This window comes from Falco cherrug, chromosome 15, assembly GCF_023634085.1.
Source record: "Falco cherrug isolate bFalChe1 chromosome 15, bFalChe1.pri, whole genome shotgun sequence".
Lineage (NCBI taxonomy): Eukaryota > Metazoa > Chordata > Aves > Falconiformes > Falconidae > Falco > Falco cherrug.
The window spans coordinates 15,915,522-15,939,061 of record NC_073711.1 but is presented as its reverse complement, the minus strand read 5'-3'; the positions used below and the strand labels follow the sequence as shown (position 1 = coordinate 15,939,061).

Genomic DNA, 23,540 nt, shown 5'->3' with positions numbered 1-23,540 from the left:
ACAGACTACTAAATGCCTCAATAACTCAATAGTTTATAAAAATATATTTTTACATTTTACTGGGGAGTAACAGAGGTAGACAAAAGGAAAAACCAGTCTGAGTGTAATGCCGCACTTCAGAACAACATGTTTGCATGAAAAAACAGCTTTTATTTCCTTAAGAATCCTAGTTAATAGAAAAGCCAGTAATGCATTTGGTCTCAATATATGTCGGTGCTTGACTTCACTGTTTAGAGGAAAAGGTGAAAAGACTTAACATCATGTTTGACTTTTGAAGCAAGCCAATCAAATTTGTACACCAATCGGAGAGAGGAAGGTTACTGCACATATAATGATTATTTTTCAAAGTCTTTTCAAACACTAACACTAACCTTATTTTTTTATATCTGATACCATAAGGGTTCATAGAACTGTACAATTCTTTACATACTTTTAAGTTTCCCTGTATCAGCTGCAATTCCACTGTAAAACATGTGATTTAACTGTGTAGAGTGTTACATGACTAGGCTCTCAAAAAAAAAGTTAACGCTATAGTCTAACAGATCTAACGCCTGGAGTCTAGAAGCTGGAAGAAAAAAAAGGAGCACTGAAAGCAATAACCTCCACACTACATTACACTCTCCATATGCAAAAAATTCCAGCCCTCAAAGGTCTGTGGTGCTTATTACCAGTAAAAATAACTGAGGCAGAACCAACACAACTCAGAGATGTAATCTGAATATGCCACTACATGCAGCCACAAACCAGGCAGTATTTCAGATTCCCCAAATTGTTCAAACACCTGTTTCGCTGAAACGTACAATTCACACACTCATAAAAATGAGAAAATGGTCTTTCTTAGCTGGCAAGAGTTACAGGTCTTCTTTATAATGCCACTCAAAAGTGGAAATCTGTCATTCCAGCTTATAATGAGCCCCCAGAATTCTAAATCCTGAATTCAAATATCATCTCTCTTGTAAGACCAGATATTTTGTCACAAAAATATACCATTTATAACCATGTGCCAAGTGTTAACTTAGATGCTCTGGTTGGCATAGCTGCCCACACATATCAATTACACATGAAAACCAAAACACAACAAAACCAAGCCATACTTAAGAGTACCATACAGATTTCTGGAAAAAATATAGATGGTAATCTCAGAGCACAAAGTTTGAATACACCAATTTTCAGTATATTCTGAATATTTCATGATGGAAATATAAGAACTATCATCTATGGTCTTACAATCCAGTATGAATTAAAAAAAATCGAAAGATCCTCCTTACAAATCAGCACTAGTAACCATCCATATGAACAGCATGCTATGAATTTAGCACCAATATATTAATGGTTTAGTGCCTATATCCATATTCTCCTATCCTTAGGTATCAATAGAATCGGATTCTAAATTAAGAATGACTGTGCCCAAAATGACTCCCCCAGTTATTTTTGAAAGCCTGCCACTTATTAAGTTATCTAAAGTTAGAATGTCTTTTTAAACCCTTGCTTTTGGAAGTATTTCTAAGAGGGCTAGTATCTGCTTTTTCCATATAAAGGAATATTATTTGAAAGCATATTTTCAAGTATTCTAACTTTTGCACAACAAACTGTAGTTCAAGTTGCCAAAAGCCTTTAAATTTTATGAAACATGGGAGATTTTCCCCACTTTGAAGAGCCTGTAAGGCTAAGCTAAAAGTGTTGAAGTGAACTCACACTTACTCTAACAAAGTTAACAAAACCCTTTAATATTAAAGCAAAAACTAAACAAAGTAAACACATCAATCAAAAGCCTATTCTGCATACCTACTGCATACAGACCATGAGAGTTTAAGATCAGTCTTATTTCACTATGGCCTAGAATGTGTGTGCTCATGCATTTCTAGTCTCCTTGACATAATTCCAGCCCCAACAGAAGATCTAAACAGGGGAAAAAAAAATAATTTACTAAGTGATGTGATTTAATAGTCTATCTTCACTCAGCTTGCTTTATGTTGGCTACGTCAATGCCGTTTGTATTCCACCTCCCTTAAGTTTGCATACTACTCTTACCATTTGCTACTTAATGCATAGCAACATATCCAATGCATTCACCCTATAACGTATCACAGCATCTGTTCCATAAAATGATCCAAAGTACTCAGGACAAGAATCATTTTTAAGGATGAGATACCAAGTTCCAAGGCATACAGGAAAATTAACAGTAAAATCCACAAGTTTTGTAATAGCTTTGCATTACTTAAGTTACATATAGTTACAAAAACTTAAGGGTTATAACATATTTCACACTTACATAATGTAACACTAACACGCATAGTTAGAACAAAAGAAGCCTGACGAGTTTCACTGCATTCTTGGCAACTTGAGTTACTTTACCTGAACAGCCAATTAATACAAACTTTTAGAACCTCATTAAATACTGCTTTTAATGAAAACTTCAAAGCACACAGTTGATGACATTCTAATATGCATATGTTCCTATGAATATTGTCTGCAGTCACCCTGAAGAAAGGGATAAACTCAAACATCACCCTAAAACCCATGCTTTCATAAAGCATTAAAGATGTTATGTATCTGCTTCAACATCACTGCCTGCAAGGCTGCTGTCTGTAGATGGAGCACCATCTTCATTAATGCCCTCACCATTATTCTCCCTCTTATGGGCTTCATCATTTACATCCTCCTTAGATGTGTCATTAACTTTTGAAGGTTGTCTGCCTTCAGGCAGTTTAACACTACTTGTTGCAGAATCTGAATCAGCCGTAGTTTGTTGCTCCTTTGCATCAGGATCCTCTAAAAATGATCCCCACACCTTGAGCCTTTCTTCCCTTTCTCTTGCAGTCTCCTCCACCTAGTCAAGATACGTTTATACACATCATTAAGAAGTTATACTTGTAAAAATGAATATTTACACAGATAAAGTTATACATTTATATTGCAGCAATATCTCAAGACTTCAGTAGGCCCTGTTGACTGAGCACTAATGATCTGTACATCCAGTGGCTAATCCTGTAAGCTGGCATCTCCAACACATTATTTTTAACATCAAATGGGTCCTTTAAATATTTGCTAAATTGATTAATTAAGGATGATATTTTGGAAACATCCTAGAAGTTTCTGAGAGGAAGCAACATAGGGCAGGGGTGGGCAGGGAAAGGGGATGGGAACACCAAGCACTTCTTAAATCTGTTTTAACTGGAGGAAATATTTGATGAAATAAGAGCATGAAAGGTTACCTGATAATCTGTTACACCATCCCATGTTTCAGCACTGAGCTGACGGCCACCAAACCACCTTCCATTTAGAGTTAGCTTGCACAGATCTGCTTCTGTTGCTTCTTTAAATGACACAGAAGCCACGCCATCAGGGTGTCGCTGTAAGGAGACACAACTTTCATAGAATCACCAAGTGCAACCATTAACCTGGCTTTTAGTCCAACATCTTTTAGACTGTGTACAAGATCGGTCAGGATATAGCTCCTCTCCAATCATACGTGATCATGTTTGAAAAATTCAAATGGCAAGTTTACAGATTTTATTCTATTGGTACACAGAACACACTTTTTGAACACAGAAAACAAATGTTTCAGCTAGTTTAGCTACAGATAAATGTATTTTTACATAGTTTGCCTTCACACAGGCTGAAATAGGTGCTTAGAAATTCATTTCAAAAACGTTTGATTTTAAAATACTGAAAAATTACGTTGCGTTTCCATGAAATAAACACATAAACCCAAATAAGTGCTCCACTCTTATTTAAAGAATTAAAAATGTTTTGCACATTTACATATTACATCGATTCTGCCAACACAACATGTAAAAAATACCTACATCAAATATGAGAACCTTCTTTACTTGACCAAACTTTTCACACTCTGTCCGCAGATCTTCTCTGATCTCATTTAGCACTAACGGATCCTCCTGCAATGCAAGCACACAGGTTAAATTAAACAAAAGCACTTCTCTCAGCTTTATTTTTGCTCAATCACCAATGGAGTGCATCTGCTAATCTATTAGAAGTTGATGAATTAAGTGTTGTCACACTGCATTTTCAAAACCACTCAGGAGCTGGCAGACAGCCCTTACCTGAATTTAATAAATGGTACTTACTGATCAGGCTATTTTGTGCTGGTTTCTCCATTCTAACATAGTTACTGTTTACTCCTCTTTCCAGCCCCAAAATTAATACTTTCAGGACGCACACAGAAAAAAAGGCAGATTCAAAAAATACATTCTTACCAACATCTTTTTCTTGCTTTTTGGAGATAGAGAAATGAATTTTAAGCAGATGCTTGGTACAGAAAAAAAACCCTGCCTGAACGGTAAGTTTAATTTTGTTCTCATCTGCTTAGAATTTTGCTAAAATTCTTATAGCAGAGTTCAGACAACATTAACTGTAACAGCACAATCTAGAGTAGCAAAGTGCATCTTCCTACCTCAAAGTCCTTTGGGTGAAACATATTCCTGATAATGACAATGCGTTCATGTCGCATTCGAGTTGTGCCATCTTTCTTCTCAGGCCTCCAATCCAGCTGTCTAATGAAATGAAGCAACAGTAAGAAGATATTGTTGCGGCTCTCTTCAGTTTCTACAAGTATTTGTTGAAAAAAAATGATTAATTTGACATTTCTTGCAATACATCAACTAAAACATTTGTTTTGACACAGAGTTACATTATTCTTTTACAAAATGCAATAAACACCCAGTTTTATCACTTCTACAAAGCAGTTGAGGTTTTCAGGTACTTAAATGCTCGTAGAGGGAATACAAATTATTTTAAAAATCAAAGTATTTCCTTAAAAACATTAAAAAAAAAAATCTTCAATTCCTTCCTAATATCAGCTCAGATACAGGAACCAGCTGATGCCAAGTATAATGAAACTATTGGTATTTTACCATTTTTTCCTAATTTACTTTGTAAAAAAAGGGATCCACTATTCCCCTTGGTAAAATTTAACTGCTTTTATTCAAACAAACATGCAAGAACACCTTCAGTCTTACGCAGGCATTGCTGCAAGATGTATTTTGTTCCACAGTGTACACAGCCACTGCCACAAACTAGCAATGTAACCCAGGGCATCTGTTCTATGACTTTGCCTTCTCACGAAAAATGTTACTTCTCGTAGAAATGCCTACTTCATATCCTATTACAAAAAAAAAAAAAAAAAAAGGACACATTCACTTACACTTTAAAATCTCACAATCTTATATTGTGGGGGAGGAGGGGAGAAGTGGAATCTTAAGTTCCTTCCTGTACCTGCTACTTTAGCTGAAGAAAACTTGGATTTCCAATGAAGGTAGTTTTGCAAGTAAATTATGCTCTTCCACTCAAAAGGAACACCAGCTGAAGTGAGTTTATTCACACAAATCACTGTCAAATGCAATTTCACTATTTTCATACGTCTCTCTCCACACTGGAGACTTCTTACAGCAGGCACTGCAATGTACCTTCAGGGCAGGTACACTTCAAGCTACTTTTATTTTTAATTAAGATACAAAGTAGCCTTTGCTCCCTTTTAATTTGGCAAAATGCTTCTGCATCACTATTAAAAATGTTTAGTGGAATGCTGCTTTCATTGAGATATTGGGGAGTCCTATATACTCAAACTTCTTTCTTCTTTAGTCCTCATCATCTTGGTTCCAAAAGGCAGAAAAAAAATTTTTAAATGACAAAAACAATGAATCTAGGTACAATTGAAAAAACAGTGTATTTCATACCAGAGAGAGATGTCTCGGGGAATCTACAGAGATACTTCAGTATTTGCTCCTATGGCAGCTAACATCTCTTGCCCTTTGCAACTAGTACAGTAGAAACAATACGTGGACAGCCAGAGTGTTATTACCTTATAAAATTAAGTCTAGATATCGTGACAGGACTTGCGGTCTCACACACTGAGAAAAAGTCTTTTATTTCCCCAGCGTTGTAATACTTTCTTCTACATCTGAAAGGATCTGGGTTCCCTATGTATTATTTTAATGTGTCAATCATAAAGAAGTTCATTATGCCAACATTTAATTTAGAAGTTTCTTCCCTCCAAATGTATGTTAAGAGCTATTTCACTGTCAGATAAAAATTCAACTTTTGCATAACTCTTAGCATTGCATTTGAAAGAAAGCAGCGCTTCACTAACAGCACTTAGAATTCAAGCAATATTTAACTGAAATAAAAAATACAAACTTCTGCTGTTGGGACAACTTCTTCTTGTAGTCTTTACATTTCTTCTTCTTTTTGCTTGCATCATACTCCCCCTTCAGTTGAAACTTTGCAACTTCAACATGCAATTTATAGCCTCTAATTTCTGCCTCATCCAGAAGTCTCAATGCAAGTTGAACTGATTCTCTCTAATTGAAGATAAAACAGAGGACAAGCTTTAAAATACATGGCACAGTCAAATTATTCCAATAAAATTTCATAAAGAATATTCTGCTAAGAATCAATTCTCTGTCACCGAAAACCATAATGCCATCTCTTCCAAGTCTCTTGACACACAGCTGGCACTGCTTTTTTTACCAAACCCCTGTATTTCTTCACCACTGCTATAGCAGATGAATGCTCCCGAAAGCAGCTGCATACATTTCATTCAAGTATTTCAAAGAAACCCACGTGCAATGGTCAAGCAAGCTGAAGAATTTAAAAGACATGAAGGAAATATTACTGCAGCCTAAAATTTTATAGTTTAATACAGAATGCAAGAACAGTCCTGAACCTAACCAGTTCTCAGCTAAAAGCAGTAAGTACAGGACTACAGTATGTTCCTTCCCATCTCATTATTTTGTATTCTTGGCCACACAGTGGCATATTTTAGAACTAAAAGGCAAAGAGGTCACCCTTTTCATGCCGTAACCACCAGCACCCCAGGCAGGAGCATGCAGACACATGTTCAGCAGGTATTACGGACATTTTCAGGGGGAAGGTAGGCATGGATAGGAGGAAACAAACAAGGTGCACAAGCAGATAACTGGGTATTTCTGGAATAAAACTTTAAAACAGACACCTAAACTCTTAAGTTATACTTCAGGTATTTCAAGAATCTTCTATGATTCAGAAACAGTGGCCACAAGTATCTGCAATGGGAAGGAAAGCTGCATTTCAGTGCATCGCTGACCTTTAGATAGCAACAGAGGCCATCTCCTTTAAGATTTCCTTCTTTATCTTTGTACAATTTGATTTTGTGTTCTTCTGTCTGAGGATCTCGCATAATGATACCACATTTTGACATGACTTGTACAAACTCATCTTTTGTAATGTCTGGAGGTAAACCTGCAAAAATTAAAACAGAAAGCTTGAGTATGTTCAATTCTTTTAAAAATTGCATTAGAAAAAAAGACCCCCAGTGTTTCTTTAAATGAAATATCAAAATTAAGAACAAAATTTTACATACACTGTAAGGAAGCACTGCCCTTGGGACCAGTATTTTTTATATTACCTTTTAAACATTACATCATACTAATAATTTGCCAATCCTTTTATTTTTTAATAGGTGTAACACATAGCAACATCTTTGTGCTCCCTAATAGGCAGACCTAGAGCTTTAGAGCTATACATGATACTGACACTGCACTGGCATGATACTGACAAGGCCCATGCAAATATAACTATCCTGCCCAAGTTTCAAGTTCCAGTCAACCTCCAGGAATTTGAGGCACAAACCCCCCCCCAAAAAAACAAACCAAGAAAACCCAACTTATGAACAACTATTTTCTCCATGCACAAATTCGACCAAACAAGCCAATGATGATGTATGGAGTTTTTAAAGTCTCACCTTTGAATTGAGAACAAGAAAAAGAAACAAAACTGAGAAGAAAATCATGTGAATGTTCCATGCTAGTTTGTCCTGAATGAAGATTTTTGAGAACTCAAGTGTGCACATTTCTGTGAATGCTCAGAACCACCAAATGTACCTTTGTGCATGCACCTAAACATAGCACCTCAGCATCCAAACCAGGTAGAGAAATACCATAACAAATGCACAGATAGTTTCATTTAAGCTTCCCTGTTACCTGCCCATTCTGTTCCCAGCATTTTCTTGTACTTATTGTTTCCTCCTTCTTATCTAATAATGATGTATTTATTAAATCAAATAAAGATTAAAATATTAAGTGATGCGTATAGTCAATGCACTAACTTACAAACTTGTTCTCATTACCCAATTCCTTAGGAGCTTGCAGAAATTGATTTTCTTGGCTGTAGCTTACTTAAAAAAACTAGTATTAGTGACTTGGCTGACACAGCTCACAGAATATCACATTTAAAAGATAAAAGCATGGAATACGTCCCTTATATTATTTCCCCATATGGGCAATTTAAAGGTCACAAAGACATTAAGCCGTCAGGAACATAACATTAAGTAGCTTGCAAGTGACAGACTGAAAGATAATACGAGAACTCAGTGAGACCTATATGAGTCTCTTTTTACCATATTTAGCTCAAAATAGATAAACGCTATTACTTACCAGTCACATAAACATTTGTGTTTCTGTCTTCTTCAACATGAAACCATCCTAAAAAAAAAAAGATTTAATACTCAGTTACGCCAATATATTAAACATGGGAGCATACACTAATGTTCGCATTCCATCAGATTTCTAAGAATTTTTGCTTGCTCACAGGAAAAGCTCTTAACATGCCTTACATTTGCCTTTTTTCCCCACCATGTACACAGACTTAGGAGAATAGCTGTGAACTACCATACAATTTTTAAACCATTCTGGAAGTTTTCAGAACCACCCGTATCTTCACTGTGTGTAACACTGAACAATCGCCAGTTACCACTCAGTACTACACAGGTTACAGCTTACACAGAGCAAAACCGTTTGGTACCTACCTGGCTCAAGCTTTCGTTTTTCTGGTTTTTGTTTTGGATCTGTTTGTTGTGGTCCTTTCTCATTTGCTGATGGTTGTGTTCCTGATGTCTTAGAACTTACTGGTTGCTTACTTTCAGTTGCTGTGCCAGAAGCAGAAGAACTGTCTTTATCATCTGCATGGAAGCCATAGTTGGCATGGTATGTTGCCAGGAAATCTTCTGTTATCTGAAAAGAAATTAGGAAAAATAATCCAAAATTTTGAAGAATTCAGGTTTGTAAGTGTTTTAAATTTAATTTAGATAGATGATGGTCATTTTCTAATCTGGCAACACAGAAAATAACAGTATTTTAAAACTGTCTTTTAATCATCTCTAAAGCCATACATACAAGAACAATCAGTTCAGGCATTATCTGAACTAGACTAACACACTAACCCCATACAGCACACGAAGTTTTAAACAAACGTTTCACTTCTGCCTGTTTTCAAGCAATGTTTTCTGCCTTCCAGACAAATTGGTATTGCCTGAAGGACAGAAACCAAGGGCTCCTGACCATGTTGAAGAGATAAAGTGACACTGACAGTAAGCCAACGACTTCTTCACAGATTATGAACGACTGATATTTGTAGGCATCTGCCTTTTCATAGAAACATTTTCAGAGGTGACACATTTGCACTTATAGACAAGAAATATTGCACTTAGATGGAGAGGTAGCTTGACACACTGTTTATAAGGCTGTACACCCTATACCCTATTAATACATAAATAATTAGCTTGCTCTTTTCTACAGCGAGACAATATCTGGATAAAATGTAAGATTGGCTAACGTCTACCTTTTAGAGACCAAAAAATCCCTACAAATTACACCCAGCATTTCTAGCCAGGTAAGTTTTAATACCAGCCATCAGCCATAACATGCAATGAGATAATAAATCATAGCTGCTTTTGCTAGCATCACTGCACTACAAAGTATTTTCTGAAGTTACACACTCTGAAATGATTTATTCCCAAAGCTGAGCCTTAACCTTTGAAAATTTACCTGACACTTACCTGTGCTGCACTTGCTTCATCCATGTTCAAAAGAGAACAAAACTTAGTATCATTAAGCTATTGTAAGAGAACAGCACAATGGACAGTACTAAGTGTCAATGATAACGTAATCTTTTATCTTCCATAGTGATTTGAAGCTTGATATTTCAACTCTAAGCTTTTATTATGACAAATCAAAAATGCAGAATGCACAGGCTTGTTGTGAATAACGCAAGATGCCATGGAGCCTCATCTAACTTAAAAGTCTAGCATGAAATAGCTCCTACACTAAAGAAGATCTGCAACACACCTCAATCAGAAATGTAAGTGGCTGCTCCTATAGACACGACACAACGCCAAGAGAAAGGAAGAGTACAACCATCTTTAGTGAAGAAAAGAAGACTCTGTGTTCTAATCAGGTTCATTATATTTGACACTAGCAATCTTAGCAAATCCTTGGCTTCACAGTTGATGAAATCCAGAGAATTAACATGCTTCTAAACTTTCCTGTGAACAGTATTACTCATTTTCATCAGAGAACCTACTGATAAATTACTGATTAAACCTGCAGCAACTAGCCACCTTCCTGCAGCAGTATTATTTTTCAGCTTCATGGGGAACCACCTTCTCATGTAAAGCTAAATTTATTCTTAGCAATTTACCTAACACAGACTTTCAAATTTTGCCAGTCTTTTTTTCCCCCCGTAATACGCTATCATCCTACCATATATACCATTACAACTACTTCAACATAAAATGCATTTTTGGAAGCATAAAGGAATTCATACAAGTATAAAGGCTTTTGTTGGAACTTAATGTGGTACCATGTCTGCACAGAAAACAGTCACAGAATTTCTTTCTTGGGGCTCCAATCCAGTTGTGGTGGAGAACATCACAGAAAGAGATCAGGTCTATCTCCATACCCACACAGTTGTACAGTCTGGAGCAATTAAGCTTATCGAAAAAGAAATACAATACTACAGGACATGCTAGCATGCAAATAACTACTGGCCACACCGAAATGGAAAGGAATAGATCAACCAAATGAAGAACAGATACCCTACACTTAAAGAAGACATCCATCTGTTTTTTCATAGCAAGTGATGACGGCAGATGAATTCAACATGCAATTCTGTGCTATGTCTGTGAAGGATGATAAAAACACCCTTGTATCCATCAAGACAGTACCATTGAAAGAAAAATTATGAAATAATTACAGAAAGTTGCAATCGCTTTTATTAAAAATTCGCCTCCATTTTTTTCCGGAAAATATCAACAGTTAGTATCATTAACTTTTTGCACTTCTTTGAAATGTGCTTTAGAAGTTCAGCAGATGCCCAATTCCTGAAGTAGAGTAGCAGTGTAATACTAGTCTGTAGATTGTGATCACTCAAGACCAGTCAGAGTATTTTAATCTTTTGTCAAAGAACACTAATAAGAAATTTTATTACTGCTCATGGAGTAGAGAAAGAACTACAACTTCTGGCTGCTGCGGTCTCTTAAAAACTATTTAGATAAAACATTCTGTTGAATAATCATCAGCAAAATGAAGAAACCTGAAATATGGTATCTAGCTCAATGTCCTATCTACGACACATAGTGCTTCACAATAATTCTTTACCAACTTCTACTATACATCATTTTTACTAAAGAACTTTGCTGTTCCTATATAATCTGTCCAACCCTTAACGTTATCTCCTCTCCAAGACACAAATTTGAGGGAAGAAAGGCATTTAGAAAAAACTAATGTCCTGAGGAGACAAATTTTTAAAAGAGGTGAGCAAAAGGGGAAGAAACAGAGCAACGGGAAGGAAGGACCCTTTTACTATGTTTACTTGGATATAGCACTCCGCAGGGAGCCAGGGATACTCGGTTATCCACTGCTCCATTTTCTGAGTCTGGATTTTTCACATATTTTTACCCCTCCGTAAGCCACCTGCTACATGGACACCTTACTAGGTTTACAGACATATAAACTTGGCACTACGGGGTTCACTCTCACTCAGATTCTCTGAATTGCAATGAATTCAGAGCCACAAATAAGAACTGGTATATTATGTTTATCAAGTATAAACAAACGTCTTAATGCTTCTAAATTAAGTAATTGCCCTCATTGATTGTTATGCAGTAACAAAACTACTGTTTCACTTGCAGATCAGTAATTGGCTCAACACATTAAATCTGTGCTCCCTCTCACTTTGAAGAGCCACGTTGTTAGAGTAAGTTCATTTTCTATACATACAATATTTAATTTAAAAAAAAAAAACCAAAACCAAGATGAAAAACTGCAACATGTTTCCATTCTGTGGAATGCCTCTAAACCAAATACACTTAATTTTCAAGTGCATTTCCAAGACCCAAGGAGAGGGAATAAGGCATCTTTTACACATGCATTGTTTCCAAATAGTAATAAAAGAGGGATATACTACTCCATTTTCACCTAGACCTCTTTAACAGACTAGGTCACTTCTTTCCTGCCAACAGAAAGACAGAGATCACCATAGTTACTGTGATAAAGAAACCTAAGCTTGTCAAAGGCAGTACCGATCCGTTTTGATCCATAAATATAACTGTGACTTCATGCCAGGCCCGAGCAATTCTACAGATTCACAGCCAAGGAGAAGAGCCAACCTGCAGCTCGTCATAACAAAAGAGCAGAAAGCAGCCGGTAAGGTTACAGACAGATGGAGACAACGCCAGCTGCCGTGGGTCTGCCTGCACATAACGAGTGTTTCAGAGCCTTCGCAGCCGACGCCCGTGTGGCTGGGTGCAGACAGGTGAGGCACCTCCGCGGTGAGGAGGCCCAGCATCAACAGTTCCTCGCTCTCACCGTTCCCCGAGGAAACCTGGGCACGCCAGGGGAAGGGCTGCCCCACGGCGGCCTGCGGGCCAGGCAAGCGCCACGCCGGACCCCGCGGGGGCCGCAGCCGGGCCAGGCCGCTCCTCACAGCGCCAGGAGGGGAGGGGGCCGCGGTGGGCCCGGCCCGGCAGCCCTCAGGGAGCTCCCCCCGCACCCACCTTGGGGAACCAGGCCTTCTTCTCCCGGTCCCACTCGTAGGCGGCCCCATCGGCCGGGTCCACGTAGGTGAAGGGGTCGGCCTCGCCCTCGCCGCCGGGCTCGGCCTCGTACTGCTGCTGGAGCTGCAGCTGCCGGTAGAACTCCTCGTTCCCGTCCTCGCCACTCATCCTGGCCCGGTCGGCGGGCCTCGGCGGGGGGCTGGGCTGGCGGAGACGCCCGCACCGGGCCTAGGCACCGGCACCGGCACCGCCGCCTGAGGCGCCCGCTCGCCCCGCCCCTCTCGGTGGCGGGGCCGTGGAGCGCGGGCACTCGCAGCCGGGAGCGGCGGGAGCGCGCAGACCCCCTACGCCTCACGCGGCCGGTGACCGCCCCAGAGCCCCGCCGCGCGCAGGAGCGGAAGCAGCCCCCCACCCGCGTACGGGTTTTTTTCCGCCCTCCCGCCCCTAACCCACGCTTCAGCCACTGAGCGGCGGGCTGACTGATCACGTGAGAGAGACACAGCCAATGGGAGGGAGAGAGGGAGGGAGGCAGGGGGCTCTTCCTGGAGCGGGCCGGCCGCCTGGGGGCGCGCGGTAGGGGGCGGGGTGTGCTTTCCCGCCTCTGGGCGGGCCGCGGCCTGCAGTGATGGCGCAGCGCGAGGGCGGTGGCGGCAGGCTGGGCCGCGCAGGGGAGGGCGCTGCTGGCTCCGGCCTAACGCCTTTTCCTCAGCCTGCAGTCTGTCTCACCGCAGGCAGGGCCTTGGCGTGAGCGCGGCTGGCCCTGAGGCTGGGAGATCCGTCTCGGCCTGCTGTGGGCAGGGAGCCGAGCCCGGAGAGGCCTTGCGTGGAGGCTGGTTTTAGTTACATGGAATCTTTTAAGTTGGAAAAGACCTTAAAGATCATCGAGTCCAACCATTAAGCTAGCACTGCCAAGTCCACTGCTATGATAAAATAAAAGCCTGCTAAGGGCCATGAAGCACTGAAAGTATTTCCCCCCTGCTGTGCCTTGGGCAGCACTGAATGGTCAAGTTGCTGCTGTCAGTTGCGCTGTGCAGTTAGCTGGCTGCCATCTGCCACTGCCACTGAAAGTCTGTATCCACACCCTACCAGAGGCAAAAATGAAACCAAGAAGAGGTAGGTGAGATGAAAATGGCTTGCTAAATATCAAAAAACCACATTGGTTCTTGCTTCTCCCTGGGCACTTGTTGGTGGTGCAAATGGGTTGAACAATTAAGCCTCCGGGGAAGAGGCATCTGCTGCCTGGATGTACCGAGGTGACACAAGTATCTGTTGTCTACAGGACAGGAGTGTGACAGCCTGAGGGTGACCAGCTACAGCTGTTGTGCTCCCTTGGGAAAGGGTTGATCCATTGATACAACGCAAAGGATGAAGCTTGTCTTCAAAATTTTGCGTTGGTTTGCATTAATGTCTGCATAAGTCTCGCAATGAGTTCTTAAGCATTGTAGTACTCTGTGGATAATTAAATATTTTAAATCAAATTTGCTTACTCAAATCAGTTCTCTTGAAATAACTTAATTCAGAGCCATCTAGTGGTTTTCACGGTGTCATCCAGGCAGCATTACACCAAAACCAAATTCAATTGCTGAAGTACCTACTTCAAAGTATTTTTATTTAGAAGATGAAGAAGCACACTTTAAGTTTTGTTTTGCAAAATTTAACACAGAGCTATAAACCCCAGGTATTAAAACAGTGCATGTGTTTTAAATGAAAATTTAGCTGAACAGCCCCATCGAAGCTGGCAGTGGCTGGTTGCCAATGACAAAGCAATCTTTCTACTCAGAAATAAAAACAATATTCAGTACAGAAGTTTTCTGGAAATAAGTATTCCAGGAACAAATATATCTTTACTGTCATACAGACTGGAATGATAATAAAATCAAAGACACAATCCTGAGCTTGCAAAGCTCTGTAGGGAGAGACCGATATCATCTAACTGGCTGGTCAACAGACTGTCAGATGAAATTGCTGAGGATATAAATATAGACTTCTAGTAACCTTTGGCTATTACACAAAGAACATCCAGCCTGGTTAATGACATCTTTCATGCTTCAAGAATTTTCTCTTGGCAGGGCTATTACGATAGTTGTCCAAAAATTGTTTTGTGATCACTTATAAACCGACAGCTTAAGAGGCATTTGTATTAGCTCTCAAATAGGTATTGGATTTTGGTGAGGAACATGAGAGGTTTAATATAAATTGTGCTTACTTAGAAAAATTGGGTAGATGTTTGGAGGTAGGGTAATCATAGCCTTAAACATTGTAAGAGCAATGCAATTTAAGTCTTAAACTACTTGTTCGATTTTGGCAAAGTTTGTTACTTCCATAACCTGAGTAAATGTGGTCAAGTTTATGCCCACACAGTACAGATTTCCCTAGTGTGCAGATCTGCCTACAGCAAGTGACTGGGGCACTGTCCTGGGGAGCAGGAGATCCAAATTTAATCTCAGACCGATGAAAGTGAGAGCATGTTTGTGTGCAGCAGGGTTAGTGCATGGTAAATCTGATCTGCACACTTTAATGTAGCTATGAGGACAAACTACCTCAAATTCCCTCACACTTTCCACAGATAACAACATGCGTGGTGGCAGCCACTGTGGCACAGTATCTTAATGTGTTGCCACCATCTGTCCTCTTCCTCTTCAGTAAAGACAGCACAGTGAGCCAGCTCAGGGAACTGATTCGGCTGGAAACTTGTCATTTTTTGGGTCAAGACAGCTTTCCTCTCAGTCACATCCTTGAAATATTATGATTCATGGCTGCACAAGCACTGCTGCAGCAAGCTGCGTGTTCTGGGGATGGTGCGAAGAGCTCCAGTGTTACTCAGCTCAGATAGTCTGAACTATCAAGAAATGGCATCGCTTGAGCGTCAGTGGGTAGCCCATATTTAACTATGTAAAATAAAACAATACTTTCTAAAAAAGAGGAGGGTGAGCATTAAAATGGCTATAATTTCATAACTGACTTTAATATTCTGTGCCATGTGCTGGAGATGCAGTCTGTTACACTACATCCGTGCTTTGACACAGTTTTGTTCTTTTTTTTGGAATTTTTGTTTTTTAAACTAAACCAGCATCTTGTAGTGACAGCACAAATTAAGAGAACTGATATTAAGCCTGTTACTAACACAAACATTATTACATTCGTATGTATTAAAGCTGTTAATGCGTGCATCTCAGTCACAAAACAAACTATAAGAAAGGTACATCCTAGAAATTGTATTTATTTACTCAGTAAGACTCCATATGAACAAGACCTTTGATAGCGTCTTGCCTTTCAGTATTTTTTGCTTTTTTTCTACCTATTTTTTCATTGTAGATATAAATAGTATACTAGTTATTCATGCCAGTTCTTTGCTAAATAATACTCATTATTTCTGTAAATAGACATTATTCCTTTATGCTCTTATACAATTACACTTGTATTAGCTAGGGGTGAAAGAACTGGTTTTTAGACCACTAGAAAAGATTGCAGAGGAAACAACTCTTTTCCCCTAAATCCGGGTATGGTAATGTGGAGACATTTTATGGGTAATTATATGGGGGGAATAGACGGAACGAATAATACCAACTTCCTTAGATAAAAATAAATGTTGACCAATATATCACTCCAATACAACATGTCATGAGGATTTGAAAGTACAGAATTACAAAAGCATAAAGTACAGAGAGTAGTTAAATTATGGCTCAAAATATTGCCAGTCTTTAACCAAAACATGTGCAGCATATAGCAAAACCATCAATTTTATAGCAGGATATGTTAGCAATAGACCATCCAGTTAGCGTAGTTACACAAGCAAAAAGTAGCTGCATGCAAAGCAAGGAAAATGATGAATTAGGAAACTGTGGTATTAAGGGCTACTGTGAGGTGTAGCCAAGGATTTTGCAGCGGGAAATTTGGTTTCCAACAGAGACAAATTGTGAAGTCCAGAAACATGTGGCAGATTTGTTTTCCAAAGGCTTTAATAAATTGGAATGAAGAATGACGTAAGGAACTCTACTGTGCGTTGATTTTTCTTTTGTTTAGAAGTCCCTACAGTAAGATCCAGGAAGATAAAAATAGGCTCATAAGTGTGTAGGCTTAATTACTTATTTCAGTCTCACCCTGCAGCTCCATTGAGAAAAAAGGAAAAGGGGAAAATACCAGTCCAATATGTTTGTTATATTTGCACGTAGCTCACTACCAGGGAATGTGTTGTATTAAGACCAAGAGAGTAAAATAAGGTCTCTGGAGTCTGATTTGCCATAAATCGTATTTCTGTGCTGTTATATTTCCATTTATTTCAGTGGTCCTATCCTGGTCTACAATTGGTACGATAAAAGGGAGAATCCCTTTGAAAATTAGTGTTTATAGCCTTGCAGCTAGTAACATGAAGAGTGTAGTAAAATAAGGCCAGGCATGATGGCATTAAAATGGACTGTCATTAAACTGGTTTAATATGGTGACAGAGGTTGTATTCCAACACCCTTGGGATTTATCATTTGCTTATATTATTATGATAAGGGCAGTCAACAGAGAGAGACTGAAAACAGATTTTCTCATCTTACAGTGAACTCAAATAACGGTGCCTTGATGGATGTATGGATTTCCAACAATGTGTTGTTGGGGCTCTGTGCAGCTGGAGGGGTGTTACATCTTCAAGGATTAGTTAAAATTGAAACTTCTGTGACTGACAGCACTATTTTGTTTAATTTATATGTTGCAACCTCTCTTCTATACTTCAACACACAAATTCTTTTTTGAGATAGAAGTCCCTTAGTTTAAGCAATGGAAAATATATTGTGCTTTCTATCACTAACTCCCACAGAAAATTTTGCTTCAGGGTACACAAAATTCATAAAAATAAGTGTCATTCAACATTTTTGTAATGTGGGGTAGGAAGATTTGCCTCCTGTATTTCCTGATGGGAAGCCAGTCCCTGCCAGCAGTGCTGCTGGGCTTTCTAGGGATGCCCAGGCTGCTCGTGGTAGGCTGTCACTGACCTGCCTCTGCGTACAGAGTCACAGTATCGGTGGATTTGAGATTAGAAGGCCTATCTCGTAAGGACAGTCTATCCTAATATTAAAAAGGGTTACAACTTGAATAACTTGAAGAATAGAAAATTAGTACAATAGAAAAATCAAGCTCTCCCAGCATGCTTGAAAATGTGCAGACCACTGAGATACGACCATGTACACTACAGCAGGAGTGGATCTGCAGGGGTTGGGCTGACCCCTCGCGCCATACACTTTTGGGGGCTTTATTTCAAATTCATTCTAGTCTGGTTCTGTGGACTGGGGACACAGTTTCGTCTGAGGGAAATGTGGGTTATGCACTCCAGACCACTCTGGGAGATGAAGTAGGGCAGGAGGGGACGTTTGAGCAGTTCACTTCAAAAGCGCACTGTAAATCCAAACTAGAAATCTAATACAGATCCACCCCAATTTCTTGATGTTCAATCACTATAACAATAAAGAACTCTGCGCTGTTGAGATCTTCTGCCCATAGATTACCAAGAATTTTACAAGTGCGGTTAACGATGATTATAGCTTTTTAAGAGAGGTGATCACCTGGTGGTTCCCTTGATTTCCTTAGGAACTGACAAGGGCACCTCTTTACACAGCAGCCAGCTCTTACCCAGAGTTTCAAAGTCCCCGACAGAGCAAAGGCTGGTGTGGATTTAGCCCATGATGCTTTTTCTTTTTTTATTACACCATACTTCAGACCTTAGCTTTCTTTCATTTTAGCATGCTTTCTGATAAGTTTGCCAACTTTCAACATTTGGGACAAGAAAAGAAATAAATAAAAAATCTGCCTGGTTGACCGTGTTATGAAAATGCGTGGTTTTGCTTGTTTGCTGTAGATGCAAGTAGTTGACAGAGGGAGCTCTCAGTCACAAGTCAAGGAAGTCACGAAGACAAAACCATCCTCGCAGCCAATTCTCGCACCAACTCTGCTGACTCCTGTCCTGCCCAGTCCAGGAATTCCAGTTAGGGATCCGTGTTCATGCTTGGGAGCATGAACAATCCCTTTGAGCTTACACTGGAAAGTTCAGCTGTTGCAGCTTCTTCTCCCACACAAATTGATTTCTTTATGGTATATTTGAAAAAATTGAGGAAATCCTGACAAAAACTCTGTCACAGACAGGGCAAGGCATGGCATCTCTTTCCGTGATGCCAGTAGTAGTGAACTGATGGCAAAGGCTCAGTTTCTGTCCTTTTTCATCCCAGACGGACTAAACACTTTCTTCTTCTTTTGTGATACTATAATCTGTTAGCAGTGTAACACTGATTTCTGAGCCATGCGTACTGCCTGTAACTGACAGGGCTCTGGTAGGTGTATTACTGTGGGTAGCACTGGGAGGCTTTGTACGAAATGTTGCCTTGCAGCATGAGACTTGCTTTTTAAAATGTTGCCGGAAACTTTTGCTCAGCCAATAAAGAGCAAAAGGATTGACGCAGGAATTGCTGAAGGCCAAGGCACGGGAAAAAATAGTAGCTATCAGATGAAAGGTGGAAGCATCTACAGAAGCATGGTATGTAAAAGAGCGGTATAGGTAGAGGATATGGTTAGGCAACCAGCAAAAGGCAAACAAAGCAACAAGCACCAGCACTGTTTTTGCAACTCTCTTGCGGGATTCAATCTACAAGAAAATAATGAATATCTGGTATTAATAGCAATTAGTAACACATGTTTATGTAGTTGGTGCTGAGTTTCAAAGGGGTCTAAAAGTCTAAATGCATTAGTAACCAAAAAACCAAAATGGAAAAAAAAACCAACCAACCCCAAGAAACCAACAGAAAAATAAATCTATTTAATAATTTTTGTAACAAAGTATTTCCAGTGCAGAGCACATTCCCTTTCCATTATAAATCACATGGCAATCTCATCGAGACTAGGGTCTAAAAGTACAATAGTTAATATGTCAGCTCACAATTCCACGTTTTAACTCCTGAGTTTAATGGGGTCATATTAAAGCAAAACAAACCCCATCCCTCCTTTGGAAAACATGCACACTCACACAGTAAAGTTAATGAGTCATGAGCATGTGCTGAAGTGCATAGCTGAATTGGGATTGCTAATATGGGCTGAGTTTATGGAGCTTTTTACTCCATTGTCAGGTAAAGGATTTGCACTCAAGAATTCAGACTTAATCAGCACGATAGATTTTGGAAAATTGGACACTTTAGTGCTTGGTCATAGCTTACCTGCTTACGGGCATGACCATGTTCTTCTGCTGGCATGTTGGCTGTACTTTTATATAAAGTTCTGGCGATAAGAAAATAGTAGACAGAAATGACAGCTAAGGGTACAATATAGAACACTAAGAAGCAAACCAGGGAGTGAGCTTCCTGCAGGATCTTCTCAGATACAGGATAGGGAGCACATGCCTCAAAAGTTACATTTTTCTCAGGGTTGGTGAAAGAATACAAATCTGAAAAAACAGCCTCTGGGATAGCAAATATCATGGAGATGATCCAAACACAGCCAGCTTTACAGCACGTCTTCAGGAGCGCATCCGAAGTCTGCAGTTCCAGGGGCTTAACGATGGCTCTGTACCTAAACCCAACCAACATCATTGTCAGAACAAATACAGAAATAATGCAAGCAGTGACAGTGCAAACTTCTTGAGGATAAAGCCATGTCTGTTCTTGCTAAAGTGAAGGTAGTAGAATCGTCTTGGAAATGAAAACAGATACTAGCTCTTTGCAATCAAGATGGAAATGTAAGAGTTAGCTTTAAGCATGTATTTTAATGACTTGGCTGGCAGGACTTATCATTAAAGCCTTGCTAAGTAAAGGTGACTTCTGCTGTTTGGGTTAAGATCAGCAAGGGCAAACATTTCTCCTACTTCTACGACATTGCCTAGAATGGTAAATGAGGGAGTTAGCATGCAAAATTGGTATGGAACAGATTAACTACTTTATAAATACATGAAACCAAGCATGTACACCTCTCCTTTCTTCCATGTTGTTAAGATCCCAGCTGAGTGCAGTGATCTGACTCAAAGTAATGCTCCAGTATTCATTCATATTTATAAAACTGGAGCTAACAGTGCTGTTGATTCATGGCTGTGATTCTGCAGCATGTGGACTGAGTCAGACGTATGAGAAAAATCTGGGTAAACGTATAGATGTGTGAAGAATTGACATCATACAGGACCAAGACCTTGGAGCTATGATAGATAGTCCAGTGAAAACATCACCTTAATGTTCAGCAGTAGTAAAAAAACATACTCCAAACCCTAAAAAAACAACACAAAAGCAAAATGGTTGGAATTATCAGGAAAACAATGGAGAGCAAAAGAGACTACTGTGCAATTATCTGTGCCTCAGGTTCATGCAACTTTTGAACACCGTGGGCTGCTCTGCACACCTTAACAAAAAAACCACATACTAAGTATAGAATATAATGTGAATAGCCTGGAGAGGTGGGTAGGGATCTCTGTCTCTTCTGGGCACGAGACCCAGGGCCATCGAATGAAGCCACGTGCAAAGCAAAATAATGTGCAACAGGCAGTGAAAGTCATTGCTAAACAAGTTCAAGAGGCTGAACAAGGTTCTAGAAGAGAAATCTATTGAGGTTATTAAATAGACAGAAACCACATCTGCTCAGGAGGTCATCGGAAAGCTTAAGTTATAAGCGTAGTGTTGGATAGTGGTTTTTATTCTTCCTGTGTGTCTTTTCTTGTCCTTATACTACTACTGCTGGAGGCTGGTATTGGCCCACATGGACCCTCAATCTGACCCAATGTGGCCATTCGTATGTTGGCTGATTTTTTTTGGTAGTACAGTAACAGCAGCATTGCTTAAATTCTGGACACATGAACTACTTGCTGTTACATACAATCCACAATTGCTGGCCACAATATCAAAATCATTTTCTCTCTTAACACTAAAATTAATTTGAGGGCTTTCCTGCTCCTTGACATGCTCATACTGATTGAACTGAAATCTCACGTTAGTTTTGTTCAGTTTAGTTAGTTTAGTTCAGAAAAGAAGTGCGTGGAAAACTGATTGATCAGCAACTCCTGACAGCAGTCAGATGGGAGAGCACTGATGCCTACTAACAGTGCTGTTGTCGTCACCTCAGTTTAATTTCAGGACCTCTGGGCTAAAATATCTCTGGAAAAGATCTAAGAAGTATAAGAGAAAATACTAAAATTGTATCTTGTTGCACTAAGCACTTATCAAGTGGAATATTAATACAATATTGCAGTAACTATCAAATTATAAGCCATTCATTTGTCCCCCAGTCTGTTCTGTGTTTTCTTTTGGCTTTTTACCCCACATGTCAATCATTTCAGTTCTAGAATTTTAGAGCCTTGCTAAGTGCGTAGGACAAAGGATTTCCACTCAGTCATTTTCAGTTTTGTTTTTCCTCTGCACTGACTACTTTAGTGCACCACTAGATAGCACCAATATACTGTCTTTTCCATGCCTTAAGCAATTTCCCTTTCCTATGCAATTGAGAAAAAACCTATGTACTATACTTCAAGCTATTAAAAGGTCAAAAGACTTGGAAGAGTCTTTCTCACTTCACGTTAAAAAGAACTGCTCAAATTTTTAACACACATTTTAAAATTAAATGGGAGAGCAGTTGGTTGGGTTTTGTTTTTTTCCTATTCTTTTCCTATTGTCTATTATAACGTGCCATTTAATATGGTGCAAAATGATCATTTCTGCTCTTTTATTAATTTCTAACTTCACACTTGCGGTATCTCCTGGCAAATCAGTTGCATCAGACCCACCTGTCAGCACTGAGAACAGTCAGGGTAAACACTGATACTCCAACTGAGGTTAACTGGATAAAAGACAGCAGCTTGCACCCAATTCTTCCGAAGAGCCAGGTATCCACAATGTAACGTGTTGCATCTATAGGCACACAAGTTAATAAAAGCAGTAGGTCTCCAAATGCCAGGCTGGTGATGAAGATGTTTGGAACCGTCTGCATTGATTTAATCTTGAAAAAGACTTTGATGAGTATAGCATTTCCAAGGAGACCCACTGAAATGATCACAGCATATGTAACATAAATTGTGCACAGTATTTCTAATCCTGGAAAGGAGTCTTCAGTCCATTTTTCATTTGTGGTTTCATTATCAGTGATTGATTTCAGTTCTGTACCGTCTGTAGATGCACACAAAGTCTGATTAGCTGAATGCAAGTATACTTGAGACATTTCTTTAACTGTTTCTTCTCCCCAGGATGGACTTAAATTGATCAAAAAATTGTTTAATATTTAGCTTGCAGCATATCAGCAAGGTCAATAGAAAGGTACAGATCTGCGTCTGAAATTAAGATTCCTGTTGCGCATTAACTACTTTCATCCCCTTCTGGGTCTCAAAACATGCCTAGGAGAAATGCATACAGATCTTGTTCTGAACTGTGTAGGAGGTGGAGAATTTTTTTATTGGCTTTTCAGCTAGTGGAGCAGAGAGGGAGGAGGAAAAAAGAGAAACGGAATTTCTTTAAAGATATTAGCTGAAATGATGTTTTTTTTTTCTTGGAGGTATCTGGCAAGTAAATCTTGTATTGTAATCACTGTAGTGTCAGAATTTACATATTATCTAGCAAATACTTGTAAATGTTTTTCAAAATATTCTAAAAAAGAAATAAAATGAAAACTTGAAATAGTTTCCTCAATAGTACAGGTAAGAATAGAATATACTAACTTAACACAAAACTCTACAGTATACCTTAATGGCAGATAAAATATCTCAGAGTATAGAGAG

The 23,540-nt window shown here is 39.4% G+C and overlaps 2 protein-coding genes across 2 annotated transcripts; both read right to left on the bottom strand.

Annotated features, from left to right (window-relative positions):
* Window positions 1–129: 129 nt before the first annotated feature.
* HTATSF1 (HIV-1 Tat specific factor 1) lies at window positions 130–13,237 on the bottom strand. Its single transcript, XM_055727414.1, has 9 exons — window positions 12,830–13,237; window positions 8,804–9,008; window positions 8,433–8,480; window positions 7,085–7,239; window positions 6,157–6,320; window positions 4,415–4,514; window positions 3,810–3,899; window positions 3,216–3,353; window positions 130–2,830 (listed from the first exon to the last, which is right to left on the bottom strand). The coding sequence occupies exons 1-9, from the start codon at window positions 12,995–12,997 to the stop codon at window positions 2,546–2,548; spliced, it is 1,353 nt and encodes a 450-aa protein (XP_055583389.1). The 5' UTR covers window positions 12,998–13,237; the 3' UTR covers window positions 130–2,545.
* Window positions 13,238–19,040: 5,803 nt separating this feature from the next.
* On the bottom strand, window positions 19,041–22,987 carry BRS3 (bombesin receptor subtype 3). The gene is made up of 3 exons (XM_005436033.2): window positions 22,557–22,987; window positions 20,014–20,365; window positions 19,041–19,448 (listed from the first exon to the last, which is right to left on the bottom strand). Exons 1-3 carry the CDS (start codon window positions 22,985–22,987, stop codon window positions 19,041–19,043), a joined length of 1,191 nt encoding a protein of 396 aa, XP_005436090.1.
* Between the last annotated feature and the right edge of the window lie 553 nt (window positions 22,988–23,540).